The sequence below is a fragment of the Pinus tabuliformis genome, chromosome 8 (assembly GCF_031772625.1).
Source record: "Pinus tabuliformis cultivar Carrire ecotype Pingquan chromosome 8, CPIR1, whole genome shotgun sequence".
Classification (NCBI taxonomy): domain Eukaryota; kingdom Viridiplantae; phylum Streptophyta; class Pinopsida; order Pinales; family Pinaceae; genus Pinus; species Pinus tabuliformis.
Genome location: NC_142294.1, coordinates 159,738,517 through 159,755,048, shown reverse-complemented (window position 1 = coordinate 159,755,048; position 16,532 = coordinate 159,738,517). Strand labels below are relative to the sequence as shown.

Below are 16,532 nucleotides of genomic sequence, written 5' to 3'. Positions count from 1 at the left end.
CGTGGTCAAAATACAGATAAGAGTGGGTGTATAAATACCGAATTCATAAGGTTGGCCTTGTTGAAAATGATGATTACATCCCCCTTAACTTGAATAGGGGCCATGAAAAGGAGGCCTTACATCACAAGATTCACATCCCCAACAACCCCAACCTAATGTTGAACAAGGGCTACATAAAGAAGACTTTACAGTTTATCCCCCCTTGAATGCCATATCTCCCACACTAATATGATATCACAAACTGGTGATGGTGACTATTACCCCTCCATATATTGGGCAGTCTAGCCTCCCTCTGCCTCTCGGATTCAGATCTGGCCTCTCGGATTCAGATCTGGCCTTCGGAAACTAAAACGAACCCTTTTCGACAACTCACTCTATTGGACTGGCTAACTCGCATTAGTTGTACAACTCTCTGTGCCGAAGAATCGATCTCTTTTTTCTTGCCTCTCCGGCACTGGAAATATGTTGGGAAATTTTCTGAAATCCTCCTCCTTGATTAGCTGTTGCTCCCTCTCTCCAATGCTCTCCCTCTAGCTTGGATTGTGCCCTCATTGAAGCTGCGAACTAGGTAGCTTGATCTGCCAAGATGGCTGATGCTCTCACAACTATGTCTCTCTCCATCCCTTCGAGCTGCTTGCTCTTATAATCTCTTGTTGAGACTTCAACGGTGAAAATTAAGTCTCCATCAATGGCTAAGATCAATTAGACTTCATCTTTAGAAGTCTCTATAGCAACTCGAACATCCTTAGTTAATTAACTTTAATTAACCAACTTTCATAAGTTAAACTTATGAAATAATTTAATTATTGGCCAATTAATTTAATTAAGGTGTTTCAGAGCCATTTCTTGCGAAACCATTTTTGGGTATTGGAGATCCTGTGTTTCTTAGCTTCTTAGCACCATCTAAGACTAGAGCACCTGTCTGATGCTACCACCATAACCAAAAACTAACACATGTGGCATCTCACAGGGTGCACATCCTCATCCACAATATAAATAAGTGTCCAATAATGCTCCAAGAAAGGTGGATGTTCTCCTCAAATCAAGTGTTGAGAAGTTGGATCCATGTAACAAGGTACCAAATCCATGAAGACGATATGTGTCATGCCATCTATGTTTAAGTAATTCCATGAAGAAAGGAGGCAGCGCTCCATCAACTAATAACATAGGATTATGCCTCAACATGTGTGCAAGATATTTCTCCGGAGATGGCAAGTGAAAAAAGTGATGTCTAAGAAGGTGTGCATGGTTACAAGGTGGAGTGTTCAACGATAAAGCATCAATAAGTGTTCAACAAACCACTCAAGCTCAAGGTCCAAGGTGTAACAACCTTGCATAAGTGTGCCAAGGGGTAACTCTATAAAGTGAGGGATCAATCCGTTGTGGAATAATGTGCAATATGCTAGAACCGTGGAGGAGGGAGTTGAAACAAGCCATGTATAGATATTAGCCATATGCCAAGTCATCTAAGTGATCAAACAACTCATCAAGAAAGTCAAGCAAATATGCATCAAGTGTATGATAAAGTGTGTATATACCTCCACATGCGAGCCAAAGAAAGGGAGCAGTTTACATGAAACCATGTTTCATGTCACAAGCCATCCCATCTATATGTGGAAATCATCCATGAGACCTACAACGTTCTTGAACTAAAGCTCCAATCATGCCTAGATCATGTCTAGTAAACCCAAATGAACATTAAAATAACTGATAGCAAGGAGAGGATGCCAAGTGCCCTATGCCATCATGAAACCAATCAAATGAAGATGGCAATACATGTCGAACACACCCAAAGATCCTAGGGTGTTCCATCAAAGGAGATGTGTCATCATGTACTATCCGCCTCTAGCCAATGTGAATGCTAGATCATCAAGCACAATGTTTTTTGTCCACGATAAGCAGGTTTACCAAGCAAAACACCATCAAGACAGCATCAATCATGTCATCCATTATCAACCAAGTCATCAAATGAATACAATAAACCCCAGGCCATGCAATGTTTTTTGTCCATGATAAGCAAGTGTACCAAGAAAAACACCATTAATCCATCATCAATCAAGACATTCATTATCAACCAAGGTATCAAATGAAAACAATATTGAATAAACCCTAGGCCAGCCAAGGCTCCATCAACCTGTAGAACCTGCCTTTGTGATAAAAATCACAAAGTGGTGAAAAGATTCACTAGTGTAGGTCTCATGCAAAATGTGGGGTAACAGAGCATACCAATTGAACATTATATCTACATATGGGGCTGTTTGTTTGTCTCACATGAGATTCAATGTATGTCTGTCTGTGGTTGGAATGGTGCATTATTTTTGATTTGAGAACCTCTCAACTTAATCTCCCGAAAAATAAATCCAAAAACTAGACAAACCAACCAAATGTTGAAAGTTCAGATTGTTGTGATTATCTCTTCCTAGGTAAGGACTAATTGAACTTAGTTATGTTTAATAAAATTGTATAGTCTGATCTAAATTTTTGTTTCACAAATTCATATCTAATGTTTATTGAAGGGATTTTATAAGTCATTTTCTTTTACTAGTTTAGGTTTGTAAAATTAAGCTTTTTGTTTCTGATCATGTCTAACTAGAGTAATTTTAAACTTAAATCAAACACAGCTTGTAATGGCTTAAAGTGATGCTCATTTGATTGCACAAGATTTGTGCTGTTTGACGCATTCCTTCCCTTGCAGTTACTATGATGATGTTCTCAACATTTGAACACACAGTCGATTTCCTATACCAAAATGTTGTGCAGAAGCAAAAGGCTGAATGTTCAATAATGCAACAATTGGGAGTAACATGCACAGCTGGGTACATGTCCGGTACTGTTGGTACTGTCCTTGCAACTCCTGCTGATAATATTGTTTCATGCTTGTATAACAAAAAGGCAAATACAACTACTCAGGTTTCTCTCTGGCAACTCTTTTAGGCTTTTTTGTGTATTTCAAATTCTAGAGCTTGTAAATTTCACATGGTTGTTGAATAATAGAACATAATTCTTTCATATGGTTTGTAATATGCAATGTCATGGATTTTGTAGGCTGTAAAGAACATCGGAGCAGTTAATTTGTTCACCAGAAGTCTCCCAATCCGTTTTGCCCTTGTTGGGCCTGTTATCACAATGCAGTGGTTTTCCTATGACATGATAAAGGTCTTAAGTGGATTGTAAGTATATTCTTTCTGTGGTCATTATTTGGTAGTTTGTTGTTTAACAAAGGATGACATACTAATCAAGCAGCTTAAGTTCAACTCTTCTATTGCAGCCCTACTGTTGAAATTTCCAAGTCTATCCGTTAGAAATTTAATCTGTATTCTTCTGGTTTATTTCTTCTACTTGTTAATCTGTATTCTTTTAGTTTATTTCTTCTATAGATCAATAGCTGAAGAATACAAACACACAAGTGACACCGTTATTTTTGGACAACTCGTCCCCGGAAAAACCCAATGCGTGAAAACCGGTGCAACAATTCTGAGGGTTTATTATTATGCAGTATATCCTTGAGTACAACTGGGTGCGAAACTGGCTCACCCAACAGAGAAAAATAACCGACGGTAATACCTCTCTATTTAGAAGCAGGTATTCAGAAAAACTGCCCCACGAAAGCCTCTCCAGCAACACTGAAGCACTGCGTCAGCCCTCCTGGCCTTTGTGTCAGCCTCAGAACCCTTTGCGTCAGCGCTCTGAGGCACTACGCAGCCTCTAGGACCCTCTGCGTCACTCCTGCGTGGATGACGCAGGTCCTCTGGCCTCTGCGCTGTCTCTGCTGGGCTCTGTGTGGCCTGCTCTGGCTTCTGTATCTGCCTCTCTGCCTCTATGTTGGTCTCTTAGCACTATCTTTGCCTCTCTGTCCAGTACTCACTGCCCCTTGCTGCTGATCACTGATTCGACTTTACTTAGCAACCTCGCTCTAGTAAATCGAATGACTGATCACTCTGGTGTGTTCTCCAACTGACCCTCAAGCCCCCTCTTATACTTTTCCTGTTGGTCCTTCAACGGTCGAGATTACATCTCTAATCAACGGCTAAGATTAGATTTGGCTTGATACATGACTTTTGGAACCTTCTAACCCAGTTTTATATTAATACCCATTAATATATTATTTTTCCTGAGTTTAGGCTTAGGAACTCCATTAAAAATATTAATTATTTTAATATCTCCTAAACCGGTTAGAATTTGCCCAAACCATTTCTGGGTCTTGGAGATCTCATGTGCTTTAACCTCTCCACCAATTTTCATGGTTAGAGCATATCCGATGCTACCCCAAATCAACACTCCCTCTTAGCGAGGACTGTGCTCTAGTAATACTCCTCACTGAGCATTACTCTGATTATATGGCACCGGTACCTGTGTTGATGCTAGGCCTCCCCGCCCAACATCCTCTGCACTGCTGCATCCTGTACTACTACCCATGGCCCTGCCACTGCCACTGTTGCATCCGTACGACAGCTCCCTCTGCATATGTGCTGCTGCTGGTCCTTTCTCCCAACACTGCATCTGCACTGCAACCCCCTCTCATCATGTTGCATCGTGCTACTGCACTGCAACTCAGTTACTGAGAAGTAAGTAATTGATCCACCCAACTACTGACATCCCTGTCAGGTTAGAAACACTCCCGATGTTGAAGCTCTCTCTGCCGCTAACAAGTGCTCCCTCTACTGCCTCTGCGCTACTGCAACAACTCCCTGCCTCTTGCACCGCTGCAAACCTCTCTGTGCCATCCTGCACTATTGCAACACTCTCCATGCCTCTCGCACTACTGCAGCCTGCTAGCCTCGCACTTCCCGGAGACTTCTGCACTGTAGCACTCTCTGCTGCTTCATCTGCATCTGTCTCTATCGACATTCTGCTACTCTCTCTTTGGGGCTCCCGTAGCAAGGTATAATCCAAGAGGTTGGGTACCTCAAGGATCCTGCCCCTCATCACCTGTAGTCTCCTTGACTACAACTCAATGTCTCCCCACCTCTTCTCTAGAGGTACATGAGCATTCATGGCACAATCGTTATCCTCCTATACCTCCTTTTTCGCCTTCCCTAGCGCTGCCTTAGTGTCAAATGCTTATCGCTTGTTTTTATTCCTTGGACATTGGTTCGCATAATGACCCAATTACCCGCAGTTGAAGCACTTGACCTTGGAGAGGTCCTTTTTCTTCCTCTTCTCCTGCTTTCCCGCAGATGCTAGAGCTGCATCCTCTTCCTCTTCCTTCTTGATCCAGACTCCTTTGCTGCAACTCCTTGTCTTGCTCAGTCGTCTGATCTCTTCTTGATGAAGAGTTGCCCACAATTCTTCCCAATTTGGAAGATCTGCCCTGCCCAATATGCTCTGGACAAATGTCTCCCGCTCTTCGGAGACTACGTTTAGTGCGATCCTCACCAACATCTCCTCATCCGACGTGGCCCCTATGGAAGTCAGTTGGTCTCGGATCTCCTTCAATCTCCCGAGGAAGTGATCTATCTGCTCCCCTTTCTGCATCTGGTATGACCGCAGCTGATTCTCAAGTAACATCTTCCTCTGCACGGAAGTATGTTGGTACAACTTCTTCAAGGCGTCCCACATTTCCTTTGTCGTCTCCTTCTCGGCAATATGTTGGACCACATGATCCTTGACCCCATCAAGGATGATGCATTTCGCCTTGGCCATTGCCTCCTTGTACTTCTCATTATTAGCTGGGTCAACTGGGATCGCCACTGTTCTCAAGGCGAAGGCCTTGATGCGATGTCTATCTAGAATGGACAGGATCCTGGCCTTCCAGACCACAAAGTTGGACGCCCTGTCCAGCCTGTCTTGATCCCTCAGCCCATTCATGGCCATCTCTTTGCTCTTCTTGTCGACTCCTCCGAGTCTCTCTACTTCCCTTCGGAAGTTCTCTCTTCGACTCCTACTGAGTCTCTCTACTTCCCGCCTGGAAGTTCTCTGCTAGACTCCCTCTGAGTCACGATTTCCCTTCTGGAAATCTTCCTACCAATCATCAAGTCGTACCTCTCTGATCTTTTGTGCACCTGCAACACCGATCCAGATTTCTTGGCTAGAAATCCGCCTCGGTAGTGACTCCCTATACCTTGGTTTTTCCCTGTTAGGTACTGTTCTGCCCACAGTACCCCACCAACTTCACTCCCGCAAACTGCCCACAGCTTCCTATGCCCCAGCAACTGAAGGACTAAGCTTCTAGGCTCTACGCAATCCTGACACTGTAAAAAATGCTCCCTCAGCCAATTGCGTCAACCGTCTTGGTCTCTACGTGGCTCTGCATGAGCCTTTTTCTGCCCTCCTCAGCCTCTGTGCTGGCCTTTCTCTGGCCTGGACTGATGACCCAGTCAACCCTTCCTCTGTCGCTTTCTGCAAGGAGTAACTTCTGTCACCTGGGACAGTTGTTTTCTGCTGCAAATGCTTTGCTTCAGTTGATGCCTTCAGCTCTCCTGTGATCTACAACCACGCTCTGATACCATGTTGAAATTTCTAAGTCTATCCGTTAGAAATTTAATCTGTATTCTTCTGGTTTATTTCTTCTACTTGTTAATTACGAACACATTATTTAAAACATATAAATAACGAAATAAACACAATACAGTCTCAACCATCTATAGATCAATAGCTGAAAGAAAACAAACACACAAGTGACACCATTATTTTTGGACAACTCGTCCACGGAAAAACCTAATGCGGGAAAATTGGTGCAACAATTCTGAGGGTTTATTAGTATGCAATATATCCTTGAGTACAACTAGGTGCAAAACTGGCTCACCCAATAGAGAAAAATAACCTACAATATTACCTCTCTATTTGGAAGTAGGTATTCAGAAAACTTGCCTCACGAAACCCTCTCCAGCAACACTAAAGCACTGCATCAGCCCTTCTGGCCTCTCCCTCATAACCCTTTGCGTCAGCCCTCTGAGGCATTGCACAGTCTCTGGGACGCTCTGCGTCACTCCTGCTGCCTTCTAGTGGATGACGCAGGCCCTCTGGCCTTTGCGCTATTTCTGCGTGGCTTGCTCTGGCTTCTACGTCTGCTTCTCTGCCTCTGCGTTGGTCTCTCGGCACTATCTCTGCCTCTCTGTCCAATACTCACTACCCCTCGCTGCTAATCACTGATTCGACTTTAGTTAGCAACCCCGCTCTAGTAAATCGAATGACTGATCACTCTGATGTGTTCTCCAACTGACCCTCAAGCCTCCTCTTATACTTTTCCTGTTGGTCCTTCAACGGGCAAGATTGCATCTCTAATCAACGACTAAGATTAGATTTGGCTTGATCCATGACTTTTGGAACTTTCTAACTTAGTTTTATATTAATACCCATTAATATTTTATTTTTCCTAAGTTTAGACTTAGGAACTCCATTAAAAATGTTAATTATTTTAATATCTCCTAAACCGTTGGAATTTTCCCAAACCATTTCTGGGTCTTGGAGATCTCATGTGCTTTAGCCTCTCCACCAATTTTCATGGCTAGAGCACATTCAATGCTACCCCAGATCAACACCTACTTTGTGTTCGAAGTCTGGTTTCTATACCTGCAAATGATTCTTAAGAAGTGTCCTTTCCCCTGTTTTGAACTTTATGAAAAAACTGTACTATCATACTCCTATTTGCATTGTTTGGGAGTGAGAGTTTTCTATATTTCAATTTCCAGAGCCGAATAGTGTAATGAACCTAATTTATACATTTGCTGTGATTAATTACTAGTTAGGTCTGCTAAAGAGTGTGTCCATTCACTATGACACACCTTTTCCGGGCTATATAAGCCAAAGTTATTCATTCATTGTAATCAATCAACCATTTTATTCTTATTTATATAAATATATATTTCTTTATTCTATGTTGTGTATGTAAGATGGAGTATGAACCATCTTGTTCATAACAATTGTTATCAAAGTGGGTTCCCTTCCCTCCTGGCTTGTGGGAAAATATTTTTGCCAGCGGCATGTGAAAATTCTATCACTGTGGCAATTGATTTACTTTTCCTACTTATTCCATCATAAGTTATTCATGAAATCACTTCAATAAACATTAAAATAAATACTACTGCAGGTATCACACCGTAATACAGAAACAAACATATGCACAAGAATCAATACATTGACATAGATATTTTGGACTAATGTCCCCGGAAAAACCTAATGTGGGAAAACCGGTGCAGCAAAGGAGGATTTTATTATTCAGCAATTTTCTAGTACAACAGGGTGCCAAACTGGCTTACCCATAGATAGACAAATTCTCTAGTACTTCTTCTAATCCCAGTGTCAGCCCTGCTAACATCTGCGTGGTCTGAAACCCTCTGCGTCAGCCTAAAAACTCTCCGCGTCAGCCTATTGAGACTCTGTGCAGCCTCTCTATCCTTCTGCGTCACTCCTGCAGCCTTTGCGTGGATGACGTAGGCCCTGCTGGCTTTGCGTAGTCTCTGTTGCCTTTGCGTGGCTCCCTTTGGCCTTGCGTCTGCCTCTCCTGTCTCAGCGCTGATCTCCAGTAGCTGATCCCGTCTCTCTGTTCTGTACCTACTGCCTCCTGATTTCTCACCAAACCACTGGTTCAATTTCTCAGCTAACCTCGCTCCAGAAATTGAACTCACTGGTCTCCCTCAGTATGCTCTCCAAGTGACCCTCAAGCCTCCTTTTATACTTTTCTTGTTGACAAATCAACGGCCGAGATTAAGTCCCTAATCAACGACTAAGATTAGATCTGGTTTGATCCATCTCTTTTGGACCATTCTAACATAGTTTTATATTAATCCACATTAATATTTTAATTTCCCTAAGTTTAGACTTAGGGACTCCATTAAAAATATTAATTATTTTAATATCTCATGAACTGTTTAGAATCTGCCAAAACCCTTTCTGGGTATTGGAGATCTCATGTGGCTTAGCCTCTCCACCAAGTTTCGTGGCTAGAGCACATCTGATGCTACCCCAAATGAACACGGAAAAAAAGTCTAATGTAAGTTTGAAACTTGCTTCGCTGCGACCAATTTCATCACTGGTGCTAACAAAACTTTGTGCTAGTGGCTCTTTCAAAAAATTGATAAACAATGAAATATATCAGTTTCTCTCTCAAGTTGATAAATAGATCTTATATACTAAGAGTTGCAAAAAACATTGTATAAGCCACCAATCACAGGGAGTTCTGCGTCATCTATTGTTGTACATAAACAACATCTGTCATTCAACTGTTTTGGAATAATTAACAGGAAGAACCACTACAGTATTAAAACACATTCACACACTCTATTTTATAGGAAAACATTTTCTTTTAAAATTCTATGGGGAATAGTAAATGGAATAAAAATAAAAATGGCATCACTAAATTGTTAAATTTCCTCGAACCCAGCAATCTGGCATTTTCCTACATAGCAATTATTACATATCTACTGAATAAAAAGTATGACTGGGATCTTGATAAAACTTAAACAACAGAAGCAAAATAAACAAGCAATGTCGATCAGATAAGCACACATTTTCTACCTAATTAAACAATTCTTCATCCAAATAACTTTAGAACCTACTCGGGCTCCCTTATTGGGAAAATGGTAATAGGCTCTAATGCCTCCTTCCTTTTCCTATTGTGTCATATTTGTACATCCTTCAATCCTATCCCAAGCTGTTCTTAAGGGGGGATGTTAGGATATTCCGACACATAGGAAATAGTTCAGTATAACTTGGTCTAGTGTAGAGTTAGGTAAAGTGTGTTTCTTTACTATTTACTTTTGTAACTTATAATCCGACGATCACGATATGTAGTGATTCGACGGTTCATTCTCTCCTCGGTATTACCGACACTTGATCCGTGGCTTAACACCCGATTGGTCCATGATCTCTATTTAAAGAGCATGGAGGGTCATTTCAATTTGTAGTGTAACGTTCATGAGAGAAGCTTATGTAAATTTTCATTCTTTTATTAATAAATTGCCTGAATCTGTGATCTGTTTGTGAGCGGTGTCCTTTGGTGTTCTGTCTGAGGAACTTACCCTGTATATTCCTACATGGTATCAGAGCTATTTGAGGGCCGCATCCATTGGTGTTCCAAATCTGAAGCAGGTAGAACTGCATCTGACTGTTGTTTCCTAGATCTACTGTTTGTGACTGCTTTCGGGCCGAGAGGACTGCTCTATTGTGTTAGGAGCATCTGTTCTAGTGAGAACCCCTTTCGTTTGACGCGAAAAGGTTTCCATTAGCCCTAGCTATGTCATTTTTAAGATCTAAAGGTATACAATGTTTATTTGCAGTTTTTAGTTATTTTCTCTTTGTTTATTTCGGTTTATTTAGCTCTCTGTTTTCTATTATCGGATCTATACCTTTCATTTCTGCGTATGCTCTTTGTCCTGCGACTCTGTGCGATCTCGACAAATCAGAAACAAAAAGGAAGCATTTTTCTCGTGCATATGCTCTTTTCCGCCGCGCTTTAGTGTGATCTCGGAAAATCAGAAACATTGAGGAAAATATTTAGTTTCCGGGTAAAGCGAACTTCAAGCCATAAGGTTTGTTTTTTTGTGTCCGTGTTGGGTTTTGTGTTTTTTGTTTTGTAGGCAAAAAAGAGCTTTCTCAAGTAAGCATGCACCCCAAAGCTTCAGTGACCAAAAAAAGAAAAAGAAACCCCCTTCTTCTTTTCCAAAAATTACTAACCTTTTAAACTAGCTCACTTGGTCCAAAGTTACTTTATGAGAATAGAGGTCTTGGGTTCAAGTCTTTCTTTTTGTTGAGTTACTTTTCAAAAAGCACATATAGCTTATGTTTTAAAGTTACTTTATGTAAAAGTGTTCTCTCCCATTATAAAAAATGAGTCACTTATAATTCTAAAGTCTCTTTATCTTTTATTTAAGTTACAATTTAGTGGGTAGCTCATAAAGTACCATTGTAAAAGTGACTTTCACTTATTTATAAAAGTGAGTCTCATATGTTTCTTCTAAAAAGTGAGCTAATCAGATTTATGTTTGGAAAGGGGAGAGATTTTTTTTAATATAACATTAATATTCATTTCCGCACATTCACGCACTTCGTCGGTAGCTTCAACAAATTTTATTCAAAAAGCCATAACTTCTTCATCCGGAAGCCGTTTTTAGAGCCATTTTTTTTAATCAACCTATTTTTTCGAGATCTTTCGATTGGAACACTTATTTTCAGCATCTATAGCTTCCATTTATGTTAAAATGGAAAATCCATGCCAAGTTATTCTTGACAACATCAACTACTTTCAATGGTGGTCTTATATTGTGGATTTACTTAGAAGTAAAGGTCTTTACAGAATAACCTCAGGCCAAGAAACCAAACCTAAAGATGAAGATAAGGTAGCGAAATGGGAAAATAGGCAAGATCAAGCACGTGGGTTGATAGGGATGTTTATTTCTCCAGAAGTTAGATTCCATATCGCAGAACTTGATACCCCCAATGAAACAATGAAACAACTCATTAAAGTTTTTGGAATAAAAATTGAAATTAGAGCCCATCAACTTGAAAATGAGTTGCTTACGTTGGACCCCAATAATTTTTCTTGCATTGAAGATTTTTTGTCTAGGTTCAAGACCCTTAGACTTCTCTTGGAATGTGTTAAGGTGAAGAAAGAAGATGGTAGCCTTATTTATTCCATTCTTACTAAGTTGGGACCAGTCACTAGCCTACTCTGTGTTTGTTTCTACCTTCCATTCTACAAGAGAAGTCTTCATTTCTCAAGGACAAGACTACAAGTCCCCTTCCTTTGATGCCTTTTGTGATTCTTTAATAAGAGAACAAGAAAAACTCTTACATCTTGGTTTTCTTAATCTTGGAAACTCTTCTAAGAAAGCCATAACCGTTCATGAGAGAAGCTTATTTAAATTTTCATTCTTTTATTAATAAATTGCCTTAAGTGGCCGCGTTGGCTCAGGCCGTGGACTGTTTACCTCTTTGAGGGTTTTAACCACGTCAAGAATATTGGTGTATTGATCTGTGATTTGTTTGTGAGTGGTATCCTTTGGTGTTCTGTTTGAGGAACTTACCCTGTATATTCCTACAAATGGCCGTCTGAGGAAATTACTTATAAAATAATATCCTGGATTTGATCCAGTTGATCATGTTGATTTTTGTAGTTGTAGAAGGTCTTCTTCTAGCTTTGTGTTTTAGCATGTAGAAGACTTTGATTTGCCTCTTTGGGTGCTTGCATGCGAGGTGTAAGTGATTTTTCGATTTCTTTCCCAAGTTTAACTAAGGAAAACTTCAATAATTGATTACTGAGAACTATTAGGCCTAAGCCTAATGATAAGGAAGTTACTTTCTATGTCAACGTGTTCGACTGATTTCGATGATGAAATTTGAAATTCATCACATGCAAAGATTGGGCGATCGAATGCAAAAGAAATTCGTTCAAATTGGTGAGGGTTTTTTCGGTACTACGTTTTAATGTATTAAATATTCTTGAGCATCTCCCCGTTTGTATATACTCTCTATTGGCTTTCGTAGATGTTCTTTATTGGTTGAAATGTGTTGTCTGAAAACGATTCCAGACTGCTAGCAACTTGCCAAAAATTGCTCTTGGCTTGCCAAAAGGTTATGCCTTTGCACATTCATGGAGGAGGAAGGGTTGATTGTTGGCTTGCCAGAGGAGTTGTGGACTGCCGTCAGTTACTGCCCAAAGGATTGTCATTGCTTTTGATCGAAAACTTGTGCCCATGACCTTAAGTCTTTCCTTGGCATCACAAGCCTCCTCTATTCATATCATTAGAATACTATGTGCTATATTAGAATTTAGTTAACTTGTATTATATTTATCAATGTTGTTAAAAGCGCGAGCGGGATTAAATCGGCGCCGGGAATGAAGCGGAAAAAATTGGAAAAAGCGGGAAAAAAGCGTTTGGTACAAAAATATTCATTTTTTTTCATTTTTTTTCAATTTTCATTATAAATCGCGCTGCCAGGGACCCCCGAGTTTTTTTACGAAAAAAGCAGCAAAAAATTTTTTAGGCGCTTTTTTCCCATAAAAAGCGCGATTAAATCGGCTTAGGGAAAAAAGCGCGCTTTTTTGAAAAAAGCGCGATTTAATCGCGCTTTTAACAACACTGATATTTATATAAAGTTTGTTGTTCAAGATTATGTTTATATAGGTTAAATTTTATATACTATGACTATAAAAACTATAATTATAAGTATAGATCATATAAATAAGTTATAATATATTTAATATAATACATTCAATTTCAAAGTAAAAAAGTAAAAATATTATTTGAAAATATTATATTGTAAATAGTTTAAAATAAAATTTATGTAAGTTATATATATAAACATTTTAGTTTATTGAATTAAGTGTTGAATTTTATCTCCTAATTATTTATGGATGAATGTTTATCAAATTTTAAGTTGGTCAAATTTGAACACGAATTCGTATAAGGTGACTTAGGTTATTTTATTTAAGTGACTTAGACAATATAATCTCAACCATTGATCTGAAGTGATTTTAGGATTTAAGTCTAGCCATTGATTAATTAGGATATTAGGGTTAGGGATTTGGCCTAATGATGAGGTGAAAGAAATAATTGGTTTAGCACTTGTGTGAGAGATTTGCCCAAGAGGTTGGTTGGACTTGATTGAGGAGAGAAAAAATAATTTAGAGGGCTGAGTTGAAGAGAGAGGGAGGTTGAGACAGCAAGGAGGAGGTTGATTTATTGGCAACGAATCACATGCAACTGAGAGGAGGCTTCGGCTCACACGTTCGACTAAGATAGGCCGTATAGCAATACAGGGCAGTAGGGTGAACTTCCTTGCAGGTCGAATTTTCTAGCAGCAGGTTGAGTCTCTGAGTGGATTTTTTTTCCTTGTGAACCGTGTCACAGGTTTCCTGAACAGCTGATAACTTCTGTGTATTTCTTTGTGGGTCTTACCTAGTATTTCCCAAATTTAGTAAAAGTGAAGGAAAAGTGTGGGTAAATTTTTCTATTGTTGCGTGTCATTGATTTCTAATTTTTATTCCGTTGCAGATTAATTTACTGGGTTAGAATATCGATGTATTTATTTTATAGCAATTTCGGAATTTATTTGTGAAAAATATTCTTTGGGTTTTGCATTAATTACGGAGATAAAATAGATTAGGACTGATATTAAAATCTCACATGATATCAATGTTGAGATTTGTAGCTCGGGAGGTGTTAACCCACCACCTGTGGGTGACCTCCCATAGGAGAGCATTTTTCTCCTAGATGGTCCTCAGCCGATAGCCAACAATCCCTCGCAGCCACCAGATAGCTTGATGTGCCACTTCTTCGCCATCTGAGCTAGCCATGTGGTCCCTCGCCCATCTGTTATGATCGTATGTTTGAAGGTTGGCCACCCTCAACAGGAAATGTACCATAAATGCAAAAGATGGTCGGGACATACACATTTAGCTTGTGGGAAAAAGCCAAACATGAGCTCTACCCCTATCATTATGTCCATCACCCTGGTTCCTAGGGCCCCTCATATTGGCCCCTTACATCATTAGGGAACCCATGATTGTCCCAACCCCTGGTGGGCGATGAACCACCCCACCTTAAGGGGGTAATCACTGCTATATCCCACACATCATGCTCTCATCCCCTGGAGCCCTGAGTAGTTATAAAAGAAAATCAATAAAAGGAAAAAGGCATATGAAGAAGTGTGGAAAAACAAAGGCCGAGGTAACTCATGTATCACAATTGCTCCCTCCTACATTCATACACCCAAGTGTGGGTTCCCTTATTTTGGCTACCCTTGTACTGTGGCATGTAGATTGGAGCCTTCCCTTGATGCCCCATTCCATTCCACCATTATATCACATGTGCCTAGAAATTGATGGATTTACCATGAACAACTAACCCCCTTTAGAGGTAGAAACCACTTAATAAGGTCCTTCGTTAACCCCCTTATTGAGCTTGGAGACACCTATACATGGTAAAGCCCCACTATGGAAGGGCATGCCACTATGAAGTGTCCATTTGATTCCATGATTTGTAAGCTCTTTTACTCTATTATTCTAATGATTTGTTATACTGGAAGGCAAAGGGACGCATTGGATCTTATACAGGATTGCAGGTGGGTCTCCACTTAGGATTTGGTCTCCGTATACGAGGTCCAAGCTCTCCAGAGGGTCATATTGGCACTTGTAGGTTGAGCGTTGAGAGCCATGGGCCTCCACCATAGCAAAGAGCAGATTGCCACTTCATGGATCCCTCAACACCATTCATTGATTGCTCGTGTTCCACCTTTTGGATGAGGATGATGCACTTGGACCACCATGCCCAACCGGCTTCACGCAACACACACTTGGCAGACGTTCCAGGGCCCAAATGAGGATGTGTCTCACCATGGGAGACAAGGGGAGGGCTTATGCCATTATTCTAGCCATTGCAGATGGTATACAAGTATTATCAATCCACTTGGAGACCCATGAGGATGTCATTTGTGCCCCCTCGCCACTTGGGGACACCATATTTGATTTGTTTGGATATTAAGGGGCCACCCCTTTGATCACTATGTTTGGAGCCTATTCTCTCACTTTGGCACACTTTGGACTCCACTAGGCCTTTTCAATGGCCCAACAACTCATTGTATCTATTATTTTTCCCTCTTAAGAGGCTTATCTTTGTATTATGGAGCTATCTTGGTGGGCTTGTCACCAAGTCATGTCATTATTGTACATTATTTTATTATTAAGGGGCATTATTAGGCTAATAGGCTATTCAAATCCCCTTATGGATTGTATAAATAGATGAGAGGCTCATTCATTTCTCTCATCACATTTTTGGATTGGACTATCTCTTCTTGAGAATTTCGGCTAGCCTCTTTGATGGATGAATTGGAAGTCTAATGCATTTCAATGTTTGGAAAAGCTTATCTTTTGTCTTGGAGCTTTGATATTTTTGCACATTGATGATTGGATGATTTTCACTATACTTGTAAGTGTCATTTTCATGTTTTACTTTACATGTATTGTCACTTGTGTAATGTATGAATGTTTTCGTTCATGAAGCTAGTGTAGCTGCCTTTAAGAAATGCGAATTTGTCAAAACTTGTCTTTGTGAGGGCTTTTCATATGTTTCACGTTCAAGTATGATGAATAAATGTCCTAGAGGTATATGATTGTCATTATTACCTTGATAAGTCATCAATTGCAGCACCAACAAAGTATAAACTTTCCTAGTAACCTAGTTGTTGCTTCTAGGCCATGCGAAGTTGCTAGGAGACTCCTTGATTGGGTATAAGTTATCTCTAAACATTGGATTACATTGACTCCATTCTCCCAATAGGCTAGGCACTAGTCTAGTCCAAGGTGATCACCAAACAAATATCTTTTACACGTCCTTTTCCTCTTTCCTAAGCCCTAACCTAGAAGGCCATCTAGGGCATCACACGAATTTCATTGTAGCCATAAAAAATCAATGAAAATAGGTCTAGAGCTGTGCTGGTGAGTCCTCTAGAGGTCCTCCAAATTTGAGGCTATTTCGATGGTGGAATCTCGAGATATCCCAAGCCCTAGCTTGGAAACCATTTCCTTAGTTTTCTTTTGGTTAGAGGCTTCATTAAGGATCATTGCATTCACATTTCAAAAGAAATCTAATTCC

General features: G+C 40.2%; 1 protein-coding gene across 1 annotated transcript in view; it reads left to right on the top strand.

Annotated features, from left to right (window-relative positions):
- Positions 1-16,532, top strand: part of LOC149234627 (mitochondrial phosphate carrier protein 1, mitochondrial-like) — a 197,418-nt gene that overhangs the window by 146,372 nt on the left and 34,514 nt on the right. The window contains exons 4-5 of the mRNA XM_089371891.1: positions 2,696-2,910; positions 3,046-3,170. Of these exons, the coding sequence (XP_089228017.1) occupies positions 2,696-2,910; positions 3,046-3,170 (340 nt within the window). The remainder of the gene's footprint in view (positions 1-2,695; positions 2,911-3,045; positions 3,171-16,532) is intronic.